The sequence below is a fragment of the Haemaphysalis longicornis genome, unplaced genomic scaffold, assembly GCF_048455015.1.
Source record: "Haemaphysalis longicornis isolate Haplotype H1 unplaced genomic scaffold, Haemaphysalis longicornis Haplotype H1 scaffold_1, whole genome shotgun sequence".
Classification (NCBI taxonomy): domain Eukaryota; kingdom Metazoa; phylum Arthropoda; class Arachnida; order Ixodida; family Ixodidae; genus Haemaphysalis; species Haemaphysalis longicornis.
The window spans coordinates 235,760,661-235,782,385 of record NW_027526203.1 but is presented as its reverse complement, the minus strand read 5'-3'; the positions used below and the strand labels follow the sequence as shown (position 1 = coordinate 235,782,385).

At 47.2% G+C, this 21,725-nt stretch overlaps 2 protein-coding genes across 4 annotated transcripts in view; both read right to left on the bottom strand.

Annotated features, from left to right (window-relative positions):
• LOC144142882 (carboxyl-terminal PDZ ligand of neuronal nitric oxide synthase protein-like) overlaps positions 1-21,725 on the bottom strand; it is a 117,274-nt gene that overhangs the window by 9,034 nt on the left and 86,515 nt on the right. For all 3 annotated transcript variants that reach the window (XM_077674710.1, XM_077674725.1, XM_077674717.1), the window contains one exon: positions 19,941-20,162. In XM_077674710.1, coding sequence (XP_077530836.1) covers positions 19,941-20,162 — 222 coding nt within the window. The remainder of the gene's footprint in view (positions 1-19,940; positions 20,163-21,725) is intronic.
• LOC144174578 (uncharacterized) lies at positions 4,236-17,090 on the bottom strand. The gene is made up of 4 exons (XM_077703354.1): positions 17,021-17,090; positions 6,641-6,861; positions 6,083-6,323; positions 4,236-4,255 (listed from the first exon to the last, which is right to left on the bottom strand). The coding sequence occupies exons 1-4, from the start codon at positions 17,088-17,090 to the stop codon at positions 4,236-4,238; spliced, it is 552 nt and encodes a 183-aa protein (XP_077559480.1).

Below are 21,725 nucleotides of genomic sequence, written 5' to 3'. Positions count from 1 at the left end.
GCTAGGATGACGCATTCAGATTCAGGTGGCGTACTTCACAATTCCCACTCTCACGCAGCCGGCTTCTGAATTTAATCAATTCACCTACATTGTAGTTGGCTCACAGGCACAGACACATGCAAGCACACACTAGCATGCATGCACACGCACAGACGCGCGCACCCACGCACATACAGACGTACCCAGAAACGCATTGTATTTCCTGCACACTCTTGACTCCTTTTTTTTTGTAATTGCAAAATCATTTTACGAAGTCCATATAACTCACGAATGACAGTTGCCCGCCCGCTACGCATCAGAGTGCTACTCCAAAATTCTTGATCAATTTGGTAGCAAAATCGTGGGTCTTGCCTGTATCTGGAAATACTTCATAAAATATGTAGGCAGCATGCTCGTCCCATGCCGGGGAGCTGTGAATACAGTGTGGCTAAAGCGCGTAGAGAAGCGACAGGAAATGCGTGTCCCTTGCTCAGTGTAAGACCGCCGTGATTTTCAGGGTTGCAGGCAGCGAAGAATAGAACTTCAAAGCTAGCCTATAGCTTCTACACAACGGTGATGCAAAGCTTCAGCAATATGTATAAAAAAACGAAAAGCAATAAGTCCTGATGATTCCCTTAGCAACAACTACCCGTTCACAGCCAGACAGCCTAAACGAATATGTCCAAATACCCGTTACTGCGTGCCCGCGACAAATGCGGGGCGAAGGCGCCGGTGCTATCCCGGTCGCGGTGGCCGCTCTTCAGATGAAGGCGAGAAGCAACAACGCTCTCGTGTTGAGATTTCGCAGACGGGAATGATCTCCAGGTCGTTGTAATTCATCTGGAGCCCACCACCTTCGTGCACCTTATAACCCAGGTGTAGCTGCAAGTGTTAGACCCAATATTTGATTTTTTGAAAGCGCACTGAGCACAGTGCAGGTCGCGTTGACATCATGCATATACATGGTACACCGCGTCCAGAAGTCGCCGAGCAGTCGCAGCCATAGTTACTAGAAACTCTACGGTAACAGTGTCAGAAGGCGTGGATGCGTCATCTCGCTGTTACCTCAGCTCACTGCGATGCGCGCCTTTCTTGATAACGCTGGGTCATGTAGTCTTGGGCACGGAGTGAGATCTTACTCCGTGGTCTTGGGCGCTACGCGAGACTGTCAAGTTTGTGTTGTCTGTTACAGTAAAAGGACCATTTTTTTCTTCCACTTTCTCAATGGAACGTTGAAAAGCAGTTTCAAGGAAGTGACAGAAAATCTTTCATTCGTGGCAGGCATTCAATTCATCTGCATGGGAACCCTGGAAAGATCCAGGGTTCCAAAGAAAGCAAGAGCGCATCAGAGACAGGTACACAAACACTTGCGCAAGTGTTTGCCAATTCTTTTCATGTTCCGCCTGATGCTCTGTTTTCTTTTAAAGTTATGTGTAGATCAGCGCAACTTTCCACTCTTGTTTCGTGCGCTATTTCTGGTAATTACTGAGGGCATTGCTGGAAGTTAATTTTTAAAACGTTTTTAGTTTTTCAGGCGTGTAAATTTCGTATAAGGCACAATTGAGTATTTTTTCGTATTTGCTTTGTATGCACGTTTTAACATTGAAGCCCCTGTTTCACAGCGATTGATAAATTATCATACATATATGAAAAAGCTTCTTTGTTAGATTATTTTTTCTGCTTTCTGTAATGTTTGGTTTATTGAGGAAGGCGGCTACATTCACGGCTGCCAAGGCGTCCAACCACACACTATTTTATATATTTATTTGAAATATATATTTGAAATTATATATTTATTTGAAGCGCTGTGCCTTTTCGGTTGAGGCCCTGGGTAAATGAGGAATATAAGGCATACAGAGTGACAACATATAAGTAAGGGTAGTAAATAAAAATCGGTTAAATAAACGTGTATGTATACAGGGCGTTTCAGGGAGACTAAGTAATTTTAAAAGATGGACTTTTGAAAGTTCAGTTGTTTTTCTTGCACTAAGTGATCAGAGGCCGTGGCGGGTGCTATAAATTAGGTTCCAATTATTATTTAGGGGAATATTTATTTAGACTTTATTCATTACTTTTTTAATTATTCTAAGTAAGGTGTTTGGAAGTAATGAGAAAATCTGGTATCGATTATTAGATTTCCTATATTTTACTTGCGTGTGGAGGTAGAGTAGGGATCAATTTGAAGGTGATCACGGTAGCATTGATTAGCCGGCCTTCCAAACTATACCGCAGCCGTTTCCAGAACTTTGGAGATACAGGTAGCAGTGCCTTCTTCCTCTCGCTGTCTATTTCATGATACCACCCTAATTCAACCAATAACGCGGCGCTGCTGCTACATTTGCCCCCCGAGCGATCACCTTCAAATTGATTCCGATTGTACAGCGCTTAGAACATCAGATCCCCGGATCCGCTCAAACGGCTGCGGGCGGCAGCTGAGCGCCGCAAAGCCACGCCCACACGCTAATGTCAGTTGCAGCTATGCATGTCCCACGCATCCCACGCGCGCCTCGCTTCATCTTCGACTTGAACAAAGGCAAGGGGCACCTGAACAGGCGAAAGGCATTTGATGGGCGGATTTGTGGATTACAAAGTCATTAGGTTCTTTTAATTTTATTTCCTTTTACGTTGTTTGTGCATGAACCATGGCCGCCGCACGCAAACGGCGGCAGGTCGCAGTCGCACTAGGCAATCGGGATGACTAGTCTCATTTGGATGGGCGAGAAGGTTCCAGCGGGTGATGCACCCGATGCCGCTTGCCTCTTTTCTGGCCGAAAGATAAAGCGCGGCGTGCGTGTGGCGTGTACATCTCTGAGTGATATGACCGTGTGGGCGTGGCTTTGCAGCGCTCAACTGCCACCCGGAGCCCGTTGCACGTATCTCTACACTTGAGGTTCTGAGCGCTGTGGCTCTGCACGCAATTACAATTTCGGAAATGTGGTAATCGACACCGGATACTCATGATCCTCTACAATTTACTCATTACAACGAAGCCCCTGACTAGAATATATTTAAAAACAGGAAATTCGAGTCATAACTGTTCCCCCAATAGCACTTGATACCCGCTTTATAGCGGCCACCACGGCCCCCGATTCATTGGCACACAAAAAACAATTTTACTTCCAAAAGCCACTTTTTAAAAATTACTAAAATCTTCCACGAAACACCCTGTATACGAAAGTTGAGAGTGACCAAAGAAGGCAAAAACGTTTTCTGGACAAGACCTCAGAGGTCCTGTGTAGAGTATGCATTTGCGTGGACATTTGACCGGCCAATAAACCACTTGCGATCTTGAAACGACCTTGTGTTCGAGAATATTGTGTTGGCTGTCTCTAAAAGCTAAAAACTTACTGCACGTTTGTATCTAGCGATGCATCATCGAAATCACCATTTATTTCTCGTTAGCCAGTTGTTGACTCTCAACATACGCGCACGTAAGCGTCATCGCCAGCCTCAGCATTGCCCACATAAATGTGTTTACCACCTACACACTAGGTATGGAGCAGAAACAAAGCCTGGTCAGCGTGTTGCCGTCGATTAATTTTGCACCGCTTTTCAAACATTATTTTCAGTTTCGGGGATAGCTGCAATATTTTGTGCTTTACAGAAGTAATTAAAGGTTTCGAAGTTCCCTTGTGGTGCTGAGCACGAGGTCGCGGGTTCAATTCTGGGCCGCGGCGGCAGCTTTCCTGATGGAGGCGAAAAGCAAAAACGCCCGTGTGTTCAAGATTTCGGCGCACGTCAAAGATCCCCAGGTGGTCAAAATTAATCCAGAGCCCTCCACTACGGCACGCCTCATCACTTGTGTATTGTCGGCGTGTTAACCCCATAATCAATAAATCAATCAATGAATCAATCAGTCAATCAATCAATGAAATTTCACACGATTCCCCGAAGAGCCTGTAATCCGTGCCGGCTTTGAAATTTGTTTTTAGTGCGGGAAAGCTTTTTCTTGCCAGCTATCTTCACCTACCTTATTACTTGTCTAAAAAAGTAGGGGAAAATAGGGTCCGAGATGAAGAATGTGTTTGAAAGGAGCAAATTAGCAATAGAAAAACGGGGACGTACTTCCTGATAAGTGACCGCCGCCGGCCAGAAAGAAGGGGTTGGACGAGATTTTTTGAGGGTCAGGGTTTGGTGGAATAGGGGAGGAATGGTATAGGGTGTCTGGTAGTGACGCCGTATGACCTCAAGCAAGGCTTGCGGGAACGTCAGAGGGGAGGCAGACAGGGGCTGATCGTACAAGGAGTGCTGCGCGTTCACTGCGACGTGACTGAAGCTGATAGCAATAAGAAAAGAAAAGCAAAACATAGTAAACAGCTCTTGCACATATGAGAGGGAGGGCAATTCCTAAACGAGGAGAGTTATTTTCTCAAAGAGAAAATAGGAGATTGTCCGCAAGCACAGTGCACGAGAAACATTACAATGTGTTCAAGGGCTTTTAACCAAAAAGCGATGACCATAATAAAGCTAGGTAAGTACAAAGCAACAGCGGCATAGGTGATGATGGATACAAAATTGGAAAAAGTAGGGAGAAATGGAGGTGTGTGTGTGTATGCGTGCCTTTGATTTTTAGGATAGTGAATATGGGAGGAAAGAAATCCAGCAGCTAGTACGGAAATCATAGGAGATTAGGTGGAGTGATTTTGTTTTAGTGCGCTTTGACCAACGCATTGTACTTGTTACATGCGTTTTCGTCGTTTCATAATATTTATACTAAAAATTATTTTTATATTTTTTACAAACAAACAATGCAACAAAAGCGCCTATATAAGTGCATTGCTAGGACTCCCAGCAGTCTATAGAGAATCTTTTGGTACACCAAACACATTTCGCGGAAAAGAACAAAACGAGCGAACTAAGAGAGAAATCACCATTGTTAAATAGGGCAAGATGAGAACATAAAAGAGCGTTCTCAGCAGAGCCAAGGCTGGATGCCATCCGCAACACCCCATTTCCCGTTTTCCTTCTTATGCTAAAAACACCGGCCAGTTAGCCAAATTGAATTTTACAAGAACTCACAAGTCGTTGCAGCAATGACCCCAAGGACCTCCGCTTGAACCACTATGTGCCTAGCTTAGATCAGGCCCAACCGCATGCATAACAGTGCGATCTGGAAAGACATAGTTATTTTTGTTTGGTGATTTTGTATGACGAAATGTTACTTGGTCGATACAATGTATAATCGTGTACTGGTAATTCAAATCCCATGTGGCAGTGTACAACTCTTCAAAAGCAATGCAGCGGTAATAAATTCCAACGAAGCTGTCTAACTATTCGAGAAATGTTATCTCTAATGTGGAAAATATTTAGCAAGAAATTTGTTCAGAGTACAAATATGTTTGCATATTAAAAGTGCGGCGGGTGACAAGTTTAGGCACCCTACTTTGCCTAGAAGCACTGATAAAGCTGTATATATTGCCAGCACAACGCCCCACAGCGTGATTTGCTCGCCCGCAAAAGATGCGTTTTCCAGTTCCTGGTCTGTCGTTGGAGCGATTTTCTTGATGCGTAACACTCCCAATCGTTGTTGCTGGAATCTAGAAAGTGATGCTCCGACCCTTACACGAAAAGTTAGCTCAGACAGGTAGCTTTCTACAGTGTTGAGCATGTTTCCAGATACACCGCAAGCTTTCGGGTCACGCAGGATGCCATAGTGCCATGCAGTATCGTACGCCTTCTCCAAGTCGAAGAAAATAGGCATACAGTGCTGCCTGTGGACAAAAGCATCTTTAACATACGATTCCAAGGCCACAAGCTGGTCGGTTGTAGATCTTCCCAAGCGGAAACCTGCCTGGCAGTTATCTAGAATACCGTGGTATTCTAAAAAGTACACGAGTCTTCTATGAACCATCTTCTCGAACAGTCTTCTTGAACCATCTTCTCGAAACAACTGGTAAGTGCTATTGGCCGATAGCTGGACGGAGAAGAGGCATCTTTCCCTTGTTTTAGCAATGGTACCACAATTGCCTCTTCCAAGCCCGTGGAAGATATCCTACACTCCATATCTTGTTAAACAAATAAAGGAGTGTTTCGAGGGTGTCTGCGTGAAGGTGTTGAATCATTGTGTATGTGATTTGGACTGCACCTGCTGCTGATGTCTTACAAGTCGCCAAGGCAACCTTAAGCTCGTGGATGGAAAATGGACAGTTGTAAGAGTCTTGTGACGATTTCTTGATGTCCCTAATGGATTTGCGCTCGGCAGATGTTTTGTACTTCATGAATCCGTCTGTGTAATGTAAAGAGCTTGATATAAGTTCAAAGTGTTTGGCCAATGTGTTTGCCTGGTCTTCTAATGTGTTACCAGTGGTGCTAACAAGGGGTAAGGTTGTTTTGTGCCCTTTGAACTTTCTTAATCGGTTCCACACCTTGCTTGCGTCAGTGTAAGAGTTGATTTTGATTGATTGATTGTAGGGTTTTAACGCGCCGACGCAACGCAGGCGATGAGGCGCGCCGTAGTGGAGGGCTCCGGATTAATTTTGACCACCTGGGGATCTTTATCGTGCGCCGAAATCTCGTACACACGGGCGTTTTTGCTTTTCGCCTCCATCAGAAAAGCGGCCTCCGCGGCCGGGAATCGAACCCGCGACCTCGTGCTCAGCAGCGCAACGCCTTAGCCACTGAGCCACCGCGGAGGGTCAGTGTAAGAGTTAATCGAACCCACAAAAGCTCTCCAGCTGTTGGTTTTGGCTTCTCGGCGAATACGCATTCCAACTGCCTTGGCATGCTTGAAAGCAATAAGATTGTGTAGCGTTGGGTACCTCCGAAGGTTACCCCAGGCCTTGTTTTGTTCTTTGCATGCGTTTCGACACTCCTCGTTCCACCAGGGCCTTCTGGGGTTTTGAGGAGTACCGGAGGTTTGAGGGATGGAACTCTTGGCAGCCTCTATAATGTGGGTGGTAACACTACTGCAAGCTTCATCGATGTGTAAGTGTTTTATGAATGTGTAGGAAAGCTGTGACCTTTGCTTAAGGGGGGACACTGGTCTTGAGGACAAAAAATTTGCCAAAAAATCAATTTTCTGTATTAATTTTATTTGCAGTCTACAGGTCTCAAAGAATGAATCTGCAAAATATTATAGCTGTACCATAGGTATTTACAAAGCTGTCACCACTTGAAGTTGGCTAAATGGCCATTTTCCCCTGCATTTCCGAACTTTGTGCCTTGTTTTCTTAAAACCAGTTTTTTTCCCATGAGGTCAACTGTCGGGTACAATATCTTGGGATGTACTGGTCAGATTTGCGTCATTCTTGCTGCATTTGAAAGCTTAAGAACTGAAGAGTGCAATAAAACCACAAAAATATAAAATTTATTTGTACTAGTACAATTTTTTATGCATTTAGTTTTACGAAAAAATTTATAATTGATGACCTGACATTTGATAAGTTCAGAGCAATTGCAGAAACAGTGATAAAATCACTGCTGTGGTATAGCTGCACTCCCTGGTCCTTCGAGAGCACAAATGAACAAGAATTATTCAAGTATATCATAAGCAGATAATTAAAAAAATTGCCCGAAATGGAATGACATAACATGTTGCAAAACTCTGAACTTAGACTACAGCTGAACCTCGTTATAAGAGACACTGATGTAAGAGACAAATGGGTATAAGAGACACTATTCACCCACATGGTTGGCTGCCCTATCTTTCCCATTAAATTGACCTCTTTTGTAACAGACATTGGATGTAGAAGATTGGTTATAAGGGACAAGTCATCCTTGAAGTTTAATCAATAATCTCGCTTGTAACAGAGATTTTAACTTCAGATGTGCTGCCACCAGTCACTAATTGCTGTTGCTTCCATTGTGGAAACACAGGTGGACGACAGACAGGTGCAGTCGCTATTTATTATAACTTCAGCAAACACAAAGTGGTTCAGTCAGCTATGAAATGACAATGAGAAGCCCTGCCAATGGAAATGCAACTGACAGAAGTAGTTGAAGTTTACTGCCATTCATTGGATGGAGCGCGATCACACATGCGGGCTCTCCTACTCGCGTAGCTCCCAATGAAGAAGCACTGCAGACGTTGAGTCCTGCAAGCGTAATGAATAGCCTGACCACACAGCGGAAGAAGCTGTGCGCTCTGGTGCATCAGGCTTGTGAACCCAACATCTGCGATTCATCTTCCACAAACAAGGAAAGGAAAAAAAGCTTATAGAATCGGTTGTAAAAAAGAGTGTAAATAGTCATGAAGCAAACAAAGTTTCATAAATTCTGGGACCGAACAATACTAATTAGAATGAATCTTTTGAAACATGCTGTAGCGTTCTTTTGAGCTTATTTTAGTCATACGTTGCCCTCATTGAACTAGGGTCTGATTAGCAAGTGAAAACAATGGTACCCTGCTTATAAGAGACATCTCTACGGTATAAGAGACAGAAACTGCTCCCCGGTACGTGTCTCTTATAAAGGGGTTCAACTGTATATAGATGAAAACTGACTGCATATTTGTGCTCAGGATGTTAAAACACACTTAATGTGCAAATTTCAAGGAGATTGCTTCAGAAATAACAAAAATGTCTTCAAGACCAGTGTCCCCCCTTAAAGGGGCACTGACACAAAATTTTGAAGGCGAGATAACTTCGGAGATAGATTGGTGGGAACACATTTACATCATCTGCAAAATATCAGCGGCGAATACAGCCTAGAACATATTTAAAATCAATTTTAAAGTGTGCGACACGCAACCGAGCAGCCAGCAGAGGACCACGCGCAATCGACATCCCGAGGATATTGTGTAAATAAACAACGTCCAAACACGTCACGAGTTTGTGTTTGCCGCTTCCGCACTGCCGGCGTTTTTCGCCGGCTCGCCCGGCTCACCGCTCCAATCGGAGGGCCGGAGGGCGGAGCTTCTGCTCTCGAGAACGAATGACCCGATCGTTGGCGGCGGAGGCGCCGTGATTTCGTCAGCTCATCGGACAGCTGGCCGTGACCAAAGTTCTACAGTGATTACAGGCACTCTGTTTCTATTACTGTTCATTACCATTGGATGCGAAAACGCGCCGGAGGCACGAAAAGCCCACTGAGCTAGCCGCACGGTCGCTGTGCAGACGGCGGCCACGGCCGCGAAGTGGCCCAGGCCGGCGCAGGTAGCTCGAGTGATAGCTTGTTACCGCTGCACGAAATTGTCCCCAAGTCCCAACCATGGTGGCTTACATAAGAAAGGAGTTAATGATGCGATGGCGGGTTGCATTAAAAATTGTCATCTGCGCCGCTTACGAGAGCGGCACTCGAATATCCGCCGCAGTGCTAAGCCGAACACATCTGTAGGCGGACCTGTAGGCAGACCGGCCGGCTGCTCCCAGCGCGCGTCTTGCCACCCACCGTCTCGAGCGTCGCGCGTCGTTCTTTAGCCGCGGTAGCATTTGCACTCGCAGCGCTTGCGTCACATCCCCGGTCGCTTTTTAATTAAGCGCCTCACGAGATCAGTACGTGGGGGCATTCGCAGAAACTGCCGTCCATGCGGATTCGACAGTGCTACGGTGGCTCTGCTCTGTGATATCCCTCCGACGGTCACGTGGTCAGCTTTGTTGACACAAAATCCACAAAATCCATCGTTTAGCGGCACTCGCTGAAACCGAAACTGCGACTGGCCGCATTGAAAATGCCTCTAATTAACTCTTTCACGACGGCGCCATAGGCGATCGGAAGCCGGCGTCCGATGATTTTAAATCTCCCGCAAAATCTGAAACCCGCGCTCCACAGACAACTATCGCCATCTGGTGTGTTCATTGGCAACGTCTCTTTCAATTTCGGTTTCGTTTGTTTATGTGCCTCGTGTGGTGGCGGCGTAGCAAGAGTAATTTGAACCGAAGGGGGAGGGGAGGAGGAAAAATGGCGTTCGGTTCGCGCCGCGCTCCGCACAGTCGGACTGCTGTAGCAAGCACTTCGGCTGCTCCTGCTGTCGATTTTTCTGATTCCAGCAGCAGTGAGGGATCAAGCAATGATGTGGGATCTTCAGATTTCAGTTAGGAAGACGAAGCTCCGGTTCAGGTGCCTCGAACTTCAACAAGCGCTGGCAGGTAATTTCGTTGTGACTCCGCGCTGTATTTATAAACAAAACGTGCTTCTTATCTGACGACTGCGGTTTTGATTTTGTGTTTAGGGTCTCGAGAACGTACGGGCGGGATATTTTGCCAAATGCACCGCGCCGTATCGCGCTATCACCTTCAAGATAACCTTGCGCTCGTGTCAGATTAGCGCTGCAGGGTTCAGGTGCGATGCTTGTCGAGAGCGCTCGATTTTTTTTTCTTGTTTTTTACCACCGAACTGATAAGGATTTTGTGCGAGGTCACAAAAGAGTATACCGTAATTACCTGATTCTAACGCGCACCCAATTTTCCTGACAAAAAACCGAAAAAACTTGCACCTCCGATTGTAACGCCAGAGTCCTTCAATGGTTTACTGGTCACGAAACTGCTCCGTAACTCAATGGGAGAGCTTCATATACTGCGTTTGGCCGCCGCGCGGTGGCGCCACCCTCTCACTGAGGTCACTCCTCGGGCGGCGTTGCGCTGGCTCGAACGGCGGAGCTGCGGCGAGTTGTGTTTGTTTTGTGCGGGGAAAAAAATGTAACGTGCATCTCGCGCTCTTGTGATGCGACTTAAGTAGTGCAACGACGATGCCTAACATGTATTGCGTCCCGGGATGTCGTCCCTTGTACAACGATACCACAGAAAATGTTTCCTTGTTCTGTTGACCGAGCGATGGGGAGCTGCGAGAGAAATGGAGGCGCGCCATTCCAAGGCAAGAAACGGGAGATTTCAGCTTCGATTATAAGTGTGTGACAGTGTGTGGAAATGCACTGTGTGTGAGAATGGAAAAAGCAATGTACCCTTTTGAGAGCATCGTGGACCTAGAATAGTACAAGGCTCACTTAAAGCCGGATTTTAGTCATATCAGTCAGGTTGTAGCGGTGCTTCATTACCTGTTTGCAAACTTGTATTACTTTGCGCTCAGGCTTGCTTGTAAAAAAGCTTTAGGACGTCCTTGTGATTTTACTTTTCATATTTCCGCGAATTATCCCTTAGGGTTCATTTTTTTGTTTTGTAACCGCGCGTGGCCGATTCCAGTTTCTTGTCTGGCGTTTCAACCGGAGCGCCCGTTTGCTCTTTTTGTCGTACGTCCCGTCGGGCAATATTGTTTGATATGAAAAGGGTGCCACCTTGTCACCAACTTGATTTTTTTGTTTCTTCGACAATGTTCTCAATCCTATTTCCATGAATCTGAAATAATTAACGTTCCGAGAGTAATGCATGCATAGCAAACGCCGCGCAACTCACTTTATTGACGTTCATCTGTGCACGTCACACTGCGGACTGCTTCTTCGACGTTTGTGTTTCATTCTAGTCTTCTGTAGAACAGGAGCTCGCTAGCTCGCTGCGTTCAGAAAAGCTTTGCGTCGTTCTTGGCTACGTGGCAATATTCTGTTTCCTCCGTGGGCTCCACATCGCAGCGCGAAAAAATAAATTTTTGTACGCTGGACCACGCTCTTTTGTCTCCCTTCGTAACATGGAATTTTTGTTGCGTGTGATGAAATCAGTTTTATTGTTCTTTTTTCGCTTCCTGTTTTTGCAAGGATTGCAAAGCGTGGAAGCGGAAAGACACATGGTGCAACATATATCTCTTCGTGTTTTGATCATTCGCGTTTCTGCAGCGTTTTTAGATGTTCTAAAGTATGTACCCACTCATTGAAACGACAATACTATTGGACTATCTCTTTTAGTGTTCTGTGCATTCCAGAGCAATCAACGGATTCATTAAGCGTAGTCTGAACGACGCGTACTTGGTTTCTTTCAGTTTTTTTTATTGTATTATCGATGGGCCCGCAGCAGTCTGTGACTACGCAGCTACCGTATGTGTGGTATTTACAACTTTTGCTTTAAAAAAAAACGAAATAAAGATTTAAAAATCCGAAAACACGACGGCGCAGCGCTTGTGCCACAGCACGCAGAAGCCGTTGCCGTTCGCGGCCGAAGTCTACGGTAATTTACTACTAAAAATAAAACCACATTGAAGGCAGGTGATGCCTGGACTATTCATCGCTAACTACTACGAAAAAAAAACACACTTAATCAGCGCGCAGACACCAAAAGCAGCGAGCGTTTGCACGCCAAGAGCAGGCCAATACGCCGCGAAAGCGGCGGCTGGATGACCTTCGTGCGGCGGTGGCGCCTGTAGTGGCGCGCGCGGTCCCTATATGAAACGAGCGCCGAAGTTTCGTGACCAGTAAAGCATTGAAGGACTCTGGTAACGCGCATGGAACTGTGTGAGCAAAAAAAACAAATGCGATAGAAACGGGTGATTTATTTCCCGAAGTAATCTCACTCATCTCACTCCTCGTCGCTCTCCGCTGACCACAAGATCTCGTCCTCAGTGCCGTCAAGCACGTTCGCGATGCCACACTTCTGAACGAACGTTCAACCATGGTCGATGGGATCGTGGCCCACGCCTCACACGCCCATCCCGCGAGCTTCTCCAGAGGCGCACGCTTCAGCCGACCGCTCGTTTTGAACACGTGAGAGCCGCTGCTGCCATTGCTGTTATCAAGCGCGCAAGTGGAACGATCTGACTATTTGTATGAACTCCGATGGAAAAGCCTAGGCACCTATGCTTCCTGCGTGCGAAAAATTGTTGCTAAAAGCTTCAGCGCCATCTTGACATGGCGATGGTGATGGGTGGGACGAAATTTTCGCTCTTTCGGTTTCGGTTTTGTATCCGATTCTAACGCGCATGTGATTTTTCGACCTATTTTTCCGGAAAAAAAGTGCGCGTTAGAATCAGGTAAGTACGGTACTTGGATGCACATTTTACATAGACTCACTCACCCTTGAGTGCCCTCGCGGCGTGGCACAGCCGTCAGTTGCGCTAGGTTGACGGGCCCTCAAAAATCCAAAACTTGGTGTAGACTGTTGATTTATATATTGAATCATAGCCAAGGAACGTAGGAACAATTTGTATATCTTAAAATACCTGAAATAATTTTTAGTCTCGGTAAAAGTGCCGATTTGTGTTTTTAGTATACTTTTCTTGGGGGCTTTTTGCTGATTACTTGACAAATAAACTGTAAGTAATTGTACTTTTAACAAAACTGATGCTTTGTGTTTGGAAGAGCAATCTATAAGCTACAATTTCATGCATAGCAAGATTACGTGTGTCCAGTAGCTCAAGAGAAAAAAAACGTTTTGTGGAAGCACTTAAAATCGGCCGTTTTTCCGCCGTAACGAAAGAGTTAAACAACCGTCGCACGCTGAAGCAAATGAGGTTTCTACAGGTTATATATAAGTAGGTCACTAGCTACTTATCGCAACAAAAAAAACAAGATGCAAAATTTTTGTGTCAGTGCCCCTTTAAAAGCCACCCAGTCTGCACGGGTTTTTTTAAACCTTTTATGGTATATGGAACTGTCAGAGAGTGTATCTAGGCACTTAAGAGTGACAGGGAAATGATCACTCCCGTAAGGGTTGGAGTCCACATTCCACTCGAACAAAGGGAAGAGAATGGATGAACCAATTGCTAAATCGACATGTGAGTAGGTGTTGTGTGTTGTGCTGTAGTATGTTGGTTTATTTTGATTAAATATACAGGCACCAGATGACAGTAAGAATCTTTCAATTAAACGGCCCCGGCCATCTTCACATCCAGATCCCCAGAGTTTACTGTGGGCATTAAAGTCGCCCACCAGCAGGAATGGGTGCAGTAGCTGACTAATTAGGGATTCAAATTCTGAACTACAAAGGCGAAAGACAGGGGGAATATATACTGAAGCTATCGTTATTAACCTGTTGGCAATTATTGATTTGATTGATTGTGGGGTTTAACGCGCCGACGCAACGCAGGCGATGAGGCGCGCCGTAGTGGAGGGCTCCGGATTAATTTTGACCACCTGGGGATCTTTATCGTGCGCCGAAATCTCGTACACACGGGCGTTTTTGCTTTTCGCCTCCATCAGAAAAGCGGCCGCCGTGGCCGGGAATCGAACCCGCGACCCTGTGCTCAGCAGCGCAACGCCTTAGCCACTGAGCCACCGCGGCGGGTTGTTGGCAATTATTACATGTGCAGCACCACTTCGAGGGTTATGGTCAAAGGAACAAATTGACAGGGAATAGAATGTTGTATAACTATCGCAACACCACCAGAGGAGTGAGAACAGTCGTCCCTATCTTTCCTAAACACAGTATAGCACTTCAGAAAGTTTGTTTGTTTCAATTGTAAGTGTGTTTCCTGAAGACACAAGATGGTTGATTGGTTTTTATGAAGAATTTCGTATATATCATCCAAGTTTTTCATTAAGCCCCTGCAGTTCCATTGTGTAATGCATTGTACTACCATAAATGTTTAAAGAGAGAGTGCAGCGTGTACCTGTGAGTTGCAGACGGGTGGTGTTATCTATGTTACTGAGCCTGCGTTAGGGCCAGTTATGCGCGGAGCTGGTTTTTTCCAGCGACCGATGTTGCCACGCTGCTCGTTTGGCTGAAGAGCTGACCGAGCTGGTGTGGGTGTTACATCAATCTCTTCATACGGCGACAAAGGAGTTAATGCAGGATCTCCCTCCTTTTGCCGTCGACCCCGGGGAGGGCCAATCATGTTTGCCACGTGGGCCAATGGTGGCTGTAGCGGCGTTGTGCGAGTGGATGTACTGTGCCCATGGGCGACAGCGCAGCAGGAGCGGAAGGTAAGCCGTCTCCACCTACGGTGTTCGTTGCCACCTCAGCCGCAGTACCACAGGCTGTGGTACAATATTTTGGGCAGCCGAAGCCAGCCCAGTGGGGGGCGGGGGTGGGACCAGGTCAGCATTGCCTCACTGCGTCGCCACCGAAACCTGGCGCCGCCCCACCCCCCGGTGAGCAGCGTCAGCGTAACTTCCTGAGGGAAGCATCGAACGTCTTTTCCGAGCTTCTGGGTAAGACAGGTTGTGGGTCACTTTGAGATTTATGATTTCTTTCTCATTTTTGAATTTTAAATGCAGAGCATTAGTATAACTCACGATGTCAGCCGTGCGTCGGCGTCCGCAGCAGCCAGCCTCCCCCTACACTATAAAAAGAAATAACAGTTACCGGCGCCTGGTTTCGATCTCACGACCCTGCGCGGGCGGAACGCAAGGTACATGGTGCTCTACCCACTGTGCCACAAAGCCGACACAGAATGAAAGGCTACGAACGTGCCTTATATCCTTGACTCATTCAAACTACAGTAGAATCTCGATGATACGAATCTCGCGGGACCGCGAAAAATATTCGTATCATCCAAAATTCGTATGAACCAACACAAACCAAAAAATTGAGCGCTGAAAAAAGTGTTCGTTTATTTCTTTTCTTACTTTCGCGTGAACAAATCCGTGATTTTTTCTGCTTTTTTAAAACCCCCACGTCACAAAGCAGTCCTTTCTGGCGCGCGTAACGCTTCGCCTAGCTTCGCGCTTGTCTCCTCACTCCCGGTGTCCAAGCTCGCTACACGCCGCAACAGTCAAGCTTGAACCGCATGGTGCGTTTTTGCACGCGATTCGCACGCCTCGGCTTTGCGCGTGCTGTATTTTCACGGCCACATTGACGATTTCGCGCCCGCAGTATCTCCTACCTCGGTCAGAAAAAGACGCTGACGACTTGCGAAACGCTCGAGACAGCCCGCTGGCTCCGCCCGAGATGTTTAGGCTTAGCACTCCGGCAGATATTTTATGGGCGCTTTCACTAGTGGCGCAGATGGTGTTTTATAGTACCGTTTTCGCCAACGTTATCAGCTCCTTCACTGCACAAGAAACTTCGTGTCTGCCTTGAGCGGCATTTTACAGAGCGGCTAGAAGCAGTCGCTCAAGCGGCCGTGCCACTTCGCGGCCGAAGCCGCCGCCATGTTGCCGCCGCCGGCCGCGGCGCGCGCAGTGTGCGAGAGGTTTCGCGGCGCGCATGGGGCGTGCGGGGCGCGTTTTCGCGAGCAGAAAACAACAGCCTGGCCGTTTCTGGAGAAAAAAGAGTGACAAATGGGGAGAGAGAGCTGTCACTTGCTTGTTCGGCAGTCGGGCGCCTCGCCGGCTCGTTTGTATCATCCGCCGGGCCGCGCAGGTCCGTTCGTAACAGCCGAAATTTTTTCCATTGCAAACAATGCAATTTCGCCGGGACTTTTCAGAAATTCGTATCATCCCGAAATTCGTATCACCCAGAATCGTATCATCGAGATTCTACTGTACGTCAAGAAGTTGTTGATACAACGCATTCACTACCTGTGGGCGGAACGCGAGGTACATGGTGCTCTTCCCACTGCGCCACAAAACCGACACAGAATCAAAGGCTAAGAACGCGCCTTACATCCTTGACTCATTCAAACTACGTCGTCAGCGGCGTGCGTTGGCGACTCAGCGGCGTGCTAGCGGCGTGATAGCTGCGTGGTGTACACGTGATAGCACCAACCCCCCAAACACTAAACGTTAACGCAATACACCCACCCCCTATGCGACGCATTTACTCGAGTCCCCCTCGCGGGGAGATGGGCCCATTTTTTTGCAAGAACGGGAGTACGTGGCGTGGGGTCCTTCACAGTTAACACAGTGAAATCGTGTTGCATTACACTTATCTGTCTGGTGGTCGTGCTTCAAGCATTTTGCATATGTGTTTTGCCCTCGACAGTTGTTGCTACTGTGCCCATATCTTTGACATTTGAAGCAACGTCGCGGGTTTGGGATTTACGCCCTTATCTGACAGTGGAGAAATCCAGCTTTGACAGACTTGGGGAGCACACTACGATTGAAAGTCAAGATGATATGTTTGGTTTTGATCTCATTTCCATCGCGCCTCATTGTGATACGTCTAACTCATTGCTCACTCCTTGCTCATGCAAGCCCTCAAGAATATCTGCATCAGTTTCATTTATGAGTTCAGTTTCTGAGAGGATGCCTTGACAGCTGTTGAGGGTTCAGTGAGGTGTTACAGTGATCTGTAAGTCACCTATGCTTGTTTGTTTTAGAAGGTTAGCAGATTGCTCCTTCTGCCCTCAATAAGCATATCACCAGATGCAAGTTTCTTTGCGTCATAGTTTTTTCCAACTATACCTTCAATGAACTTGGCAATCAGGAACACAGATTTCGAAGTTATTGGGGCGGCTTTGTCAGCAGTCTGCATGACTAGGAAGCGAGGAAAGTTGTTAGGGCTGTTGAAAACGAGGTTGGGTAGGGGTTTAAAGATTGCTTCGGTGCGGGCCCCGAACCTTTGAAAGAAGGGGTTTAGACAATACCATGCGCCATAGTATGAAGCAGGGGACGGGGGTACTTTCTTCTTTGACTTTACCCTGATGATCAAAGAGGTCCTGGAGCTCCTTGCCTGGTAGACAGACAGGGAGCCCATCCGCCGGAGCATGACCACGGCTCCGACGGCCACCATTTGTGGTTTCTACCCTTCACCTTACAACTCATTACCACGGTTGGTTACAGCGCGAGTATGGGGGCTCGGGGTCCGCGGTGTCGCCAATACCCGTCACCAAGATTACTCAAGGTGCCCCGTGCGGGGCAATTCAAAATGTGCAATTTCAGGTGGTTCCATGGAAGAAATCTGGCGGTTTCACATTATCAGAGGCACAATTTGCCCCCACATAACGTAATAATATCTTGTCAATGCCTGACTTTGCATTTACAGCCAGCACAATATTTGGGACAAGCATGCGATGCGGAAAAACATGCATGAAGTTGAAAACAGAACTCCGGGGTTGATGCTTGTTGACATTCACGGTCAGTTATCTCTCAAAACATTAAGTTGAGCTTTACTATTATCTTCTGACTCGCAATTGTAGCCTTGCTTGCAGGAATGAGGTGTGATGCGCTAGAATCACAACTTTGGCCGAGTAGCTGTTGCGCGATAAAAAAGATCAGCACAATGAGCCTCCTCCATTGCAGCGCCACCTAACATTTTGAACTGAAACCATACAAAAACTTATCGGAGACTCCGTTCGAATAGACAGTTCAACTAAGCAGCAACACTAGACCCCCGAAATACCCTCGTATGGAAACGAAACTGAAAGGCGAACAGCTGGCAGTGTGTAAGGCTGGTTTGAAGCGCTGTCCTCGTCGGAACAGATGTCTGGCGACTGGGTGTGATCTTTTGACTTGCATCTGAAGTTCTTATCGCAGAAATCGGGTTAGGGTTCAGTGAAATCAGGAGCAGCATGCCTTGTTCGAGGATCAGTCGCGGACGCTCAAGGTAGCCTTGAAGTTGGGTAGCTGCGTAGTAGCGATATGAATTTCGCGATGCAGAAACGAAACCGAAACTGTTGTAAACTGTTCGTGAATGGTCCTGGGGTAGTAGAACTACCACACAACTTAGAACAACGTGCACAAAGGCAATAAAACTGCCTAAAATCATAAAGTCGCTTTGCAAACAGGCACTGCTTAACATTTTCAGCTGATTTCTGGGATTATTACTGTCAGAGTGCTGACCTGACGATTGAAAATCGTTTGCTGGTTCATCATTCATGCCCTGATCACAAAAAACAAATACTGATGCAGAATAACTGCGAGTGGACACATTGTTCGTTGGTAGCAGTGACGCGCGATGACCATGCCCCTTTTCCACACTTCGGTGATTCAAACGGGTGTCAAAAATCACGTTTTTGTTGCAAAAATGAAAACAAAACTGATATTGAAAGGCCATTTTCTGATCTAACTCCAAACAGCTTTACTTGTTCGAGCAACGCGTGGAACGCTATGAAAAGGCGCCCTGAAAGTATCGTTCAAATTGAACGATTTTGAATAGGCGCAGTAACGAAAGAGTGTATGGTTTCGCGGCGGCGTCAGCGTTCCTGTGGAGTCCGCGGCGCGTTTTCGCGAGCAGAAAACCACATCCCGGCCGTTCCTGGAGAAAGAACCCGTACTTCGCCGTCTCTCGCTCTCGCCAGTCGGGCGCCTTGCCGGCTCATTCGTATCATCCGCTGGGCCGCGCAGGCCCGTTCGTGAGAGCCGAAATTTTTCTCATTGTTGCAATGGGAAGAATTTCATTGTTTCTAACAATGAAACAGGAGCCTCGACTGCCCTGCCAAACATGCGCGCGTAAGAAGGCTGCGACAACGCGACAATGCTTTGAATGTGGCTTAGCTTGTCTTGGCTCCACATGTAGTCAAGATGTAGGACTGATGTCAATGGCACTGCAGCTTGCCCAACGAAACAAAAAACTTGAACAAATTGTTGTTATTCGTTCACCCCGAATACTTCGAAATATCGTAAATTTTAAATTCGAGTTGAAGCGAAATTCGATCGAATATTCGAAGCGCCCGAATATTCGCACAAGCCTACTAAACCTGTTTGGGCTCCTCACCATAAAAATTTATTTAATGCACAGAAACTAGTCCAGAATAACCGTTCGATTCATACTTTTTTTTAGTCACAACAAAGGCACAAGCACAACCCCATAACATCGAACATCTGGCTTCTATCTCTATCATTCTACCCCAAGATTTTTTGCTCGTCTTTGTTTCATAAACTTTATCACTATGAAACACTCCACAACGAACTGATACCTAAGCTTCAGTATCTTTCCAGTCACATAAATTACTGTCACACATCGGGTTTTTATCCAAGTCACACGAAGTCACTTCATCAATCGTTCTCGGAATGGAACCACCTTCCCACAGACATTTTGATGATTGCTGATAACCAACTGTTGTACACATGCTTTAATTTTGTAACCACTTCCCTTCATAATGCCTTTGCTTTGGCCATGAGGGTAACATAAATAACTAATTCAACAGATGAAGCTTTTAAATCAACTTTGATATGGATTCTGTTGGTTCTGAGAAAGAGAAATATTTTTGATACAGTAGCTTTTAATGTTTTAAAATTTTTCTCCCACGATGTGCGTGTGCAGAATGAATCTAGCAGCCGCACCCCGACACGTGCCACCAACCGCTGGAGGCTGCTCGAGCAGGCACAGGCCGGCATGCCTCCCGTAAAGGGGCCCCCAGACGGAGTCGTGCACGACGCTCACCCGCAGCTGGAGGTTGCTGGTGGTGGCCGAGGGGGACGAGGAATTGGCCTGGTGCGGGGGCGTGGGGGGCGGGGGGCTGCTGGTTGCAGCAGGGGGCCCCCCCGACAGCCAGGCCAGGCTGCCCAGCTCAAAGGGCTCCCCGCATGGGGGCACGGGGGACGGCGTCTTGACCACGGCCGGGGCACCCGACAGCAGGTCCAAGAAGCGCGGCGGGGGCCCAATCTGCACCACACGAGGACAACCTATCCTCAACCACTCTGGGCCTCTCAGGTCATAAAAGTTTTATATAGTGCGGGCCTGGGTATAACGCGGCTTTCAGTGACCACTGGTTTACGTCCGATAGAATGTAATGCATGGGCATACTGCTTACAATGCGGCCGTGCAAAGCTGAGTACCGCTTATAGCGAGTTTTTTCAAAGGGCTCGCATGTCGCCGGAGCAGCTAGAGCGCTGTTTGAAGGCCGCAGAAGCATTAGCGCTACGAAAGGGGCAAGAGAGAGAAAAAAGAGCAAAAATGGTCGCACAACACGTGCACCACACGGCTGGCAAGGCGAAGCAGGACCGGAAATGGCAGTGCAAGAGGCTGTGGACTTGGACAGCAGAATACAAAAGGGTATAGACATTTCCTCCAACCCCTTTCTCTGTGGTACATGTGAAGAAGGTAGAGGGTAGAGGCGTCGTGGCGGGTGAACAATCTGCAAGTGAGCAGCAAGGCTTGGAAACACAGTGTCTCTCATGCAGCGATGTGTGGACAGCTAGCAAACACAGAAAGAACGCAGTCTGACCACTTTTCTCCAGCCACACAGCACTCTCTAGCCTGCATTCTGCTGCTATGCCACCTGCCCTTCCTACAGTAAGGAGAGCATTGTTAGAGACATCCAATGCGGGCTGAAGAAGGTGCCAACTGCGAAGAAGCATCGCCTCCTGTATTTTTACAATGCCAAACGCATCAGCCCGGACCGGCCAACCAAGCCCTCTCCTTCTACTCCGGCCACTCTCCCCCGATTTGTAGCCTTCCCAGCGCTTTAGTCACGTGTCCGGTTCATCCCGGCATGACGCGTGGTGGAAAGCGGCAACGTTGGCAAAACGTGCTCCACCGCGAGCCTGAGTTTTCTGACGCTGGCCCCCTTGCCCCCTCCTTCGGTGATCTCAAACATAGGTTGCCTTGGCAACCAAGCACAAGCCACTCTCGAAATTAGTTACGGTTGCGTGATCCTGGTTCAGCTCGGGGCCCCACCTTGCGAAATTTAGGCACTGCAGGCGTACCAGTCACTCCCATTGGGAAGCGCACGATGCTGATGATGATGTTAGGTTTTCTTGGCGCAAGGGCATCAAGGCCAAAGAGCGCCAGTACTATGGTGAGGATTATTCAAGTGGGAATATAAAGTACAGAATATATAATAAAAGGTATCTCAAATTTCTGTTAAAAAAAGAATTGGTGTACAGGGCCAAGTAAAAACAATTGTCACTATGTCAGGAATTTTCTACGTGCACCCCTTGCCACCGTCTTTGCGGTAGCAGTGAGAGGCCCTACCGGGTTCTAGCGTGCGATGGTGGCTCGGCTCACGGGTGATATGACACATACCTTAAAAAATCTACGTCTGGGAGGTACTTAAAAACACGGTTAACAGAGAAAAATGGCTCGTCTGATAAAAACACCAATGGGTGTTGAGGGATCATGCGTGTGTACAATTCTGGAAAATGAAGCTTTCTTTGCGGTTCAAGTAGTTTGCATTCTACCAGTACGTGAATGACTGATAGCGACCCTCCACACCTCAAGCAGCGT

Excerpts from the sequence above, each read along its gene's own strand:
- LOC144174578 (XM_077703354.1), bottom strand. The coding sequence starts at position 17,090 with ATGCAGACTGCTGACAAAGCCGCCCCAATAACTTCGAAATCTGTGTTC. Across the intron at positions 6,324-6,640 it reads CCAACAGCTGGAGAGCTTTT|TTCAAAGGGCACAAAACAAC; the intron begins GTGGGTTCGATT and ends CGATTAAGAAAG. Across the intron at positions 4,256-6,082 it reads TAAGGTTGCCTTGGCGACTT|CTTCAGTCACGTCGCAGTGA; the intron begins GTAAGACATCAG and ends TATTGCTATCAG.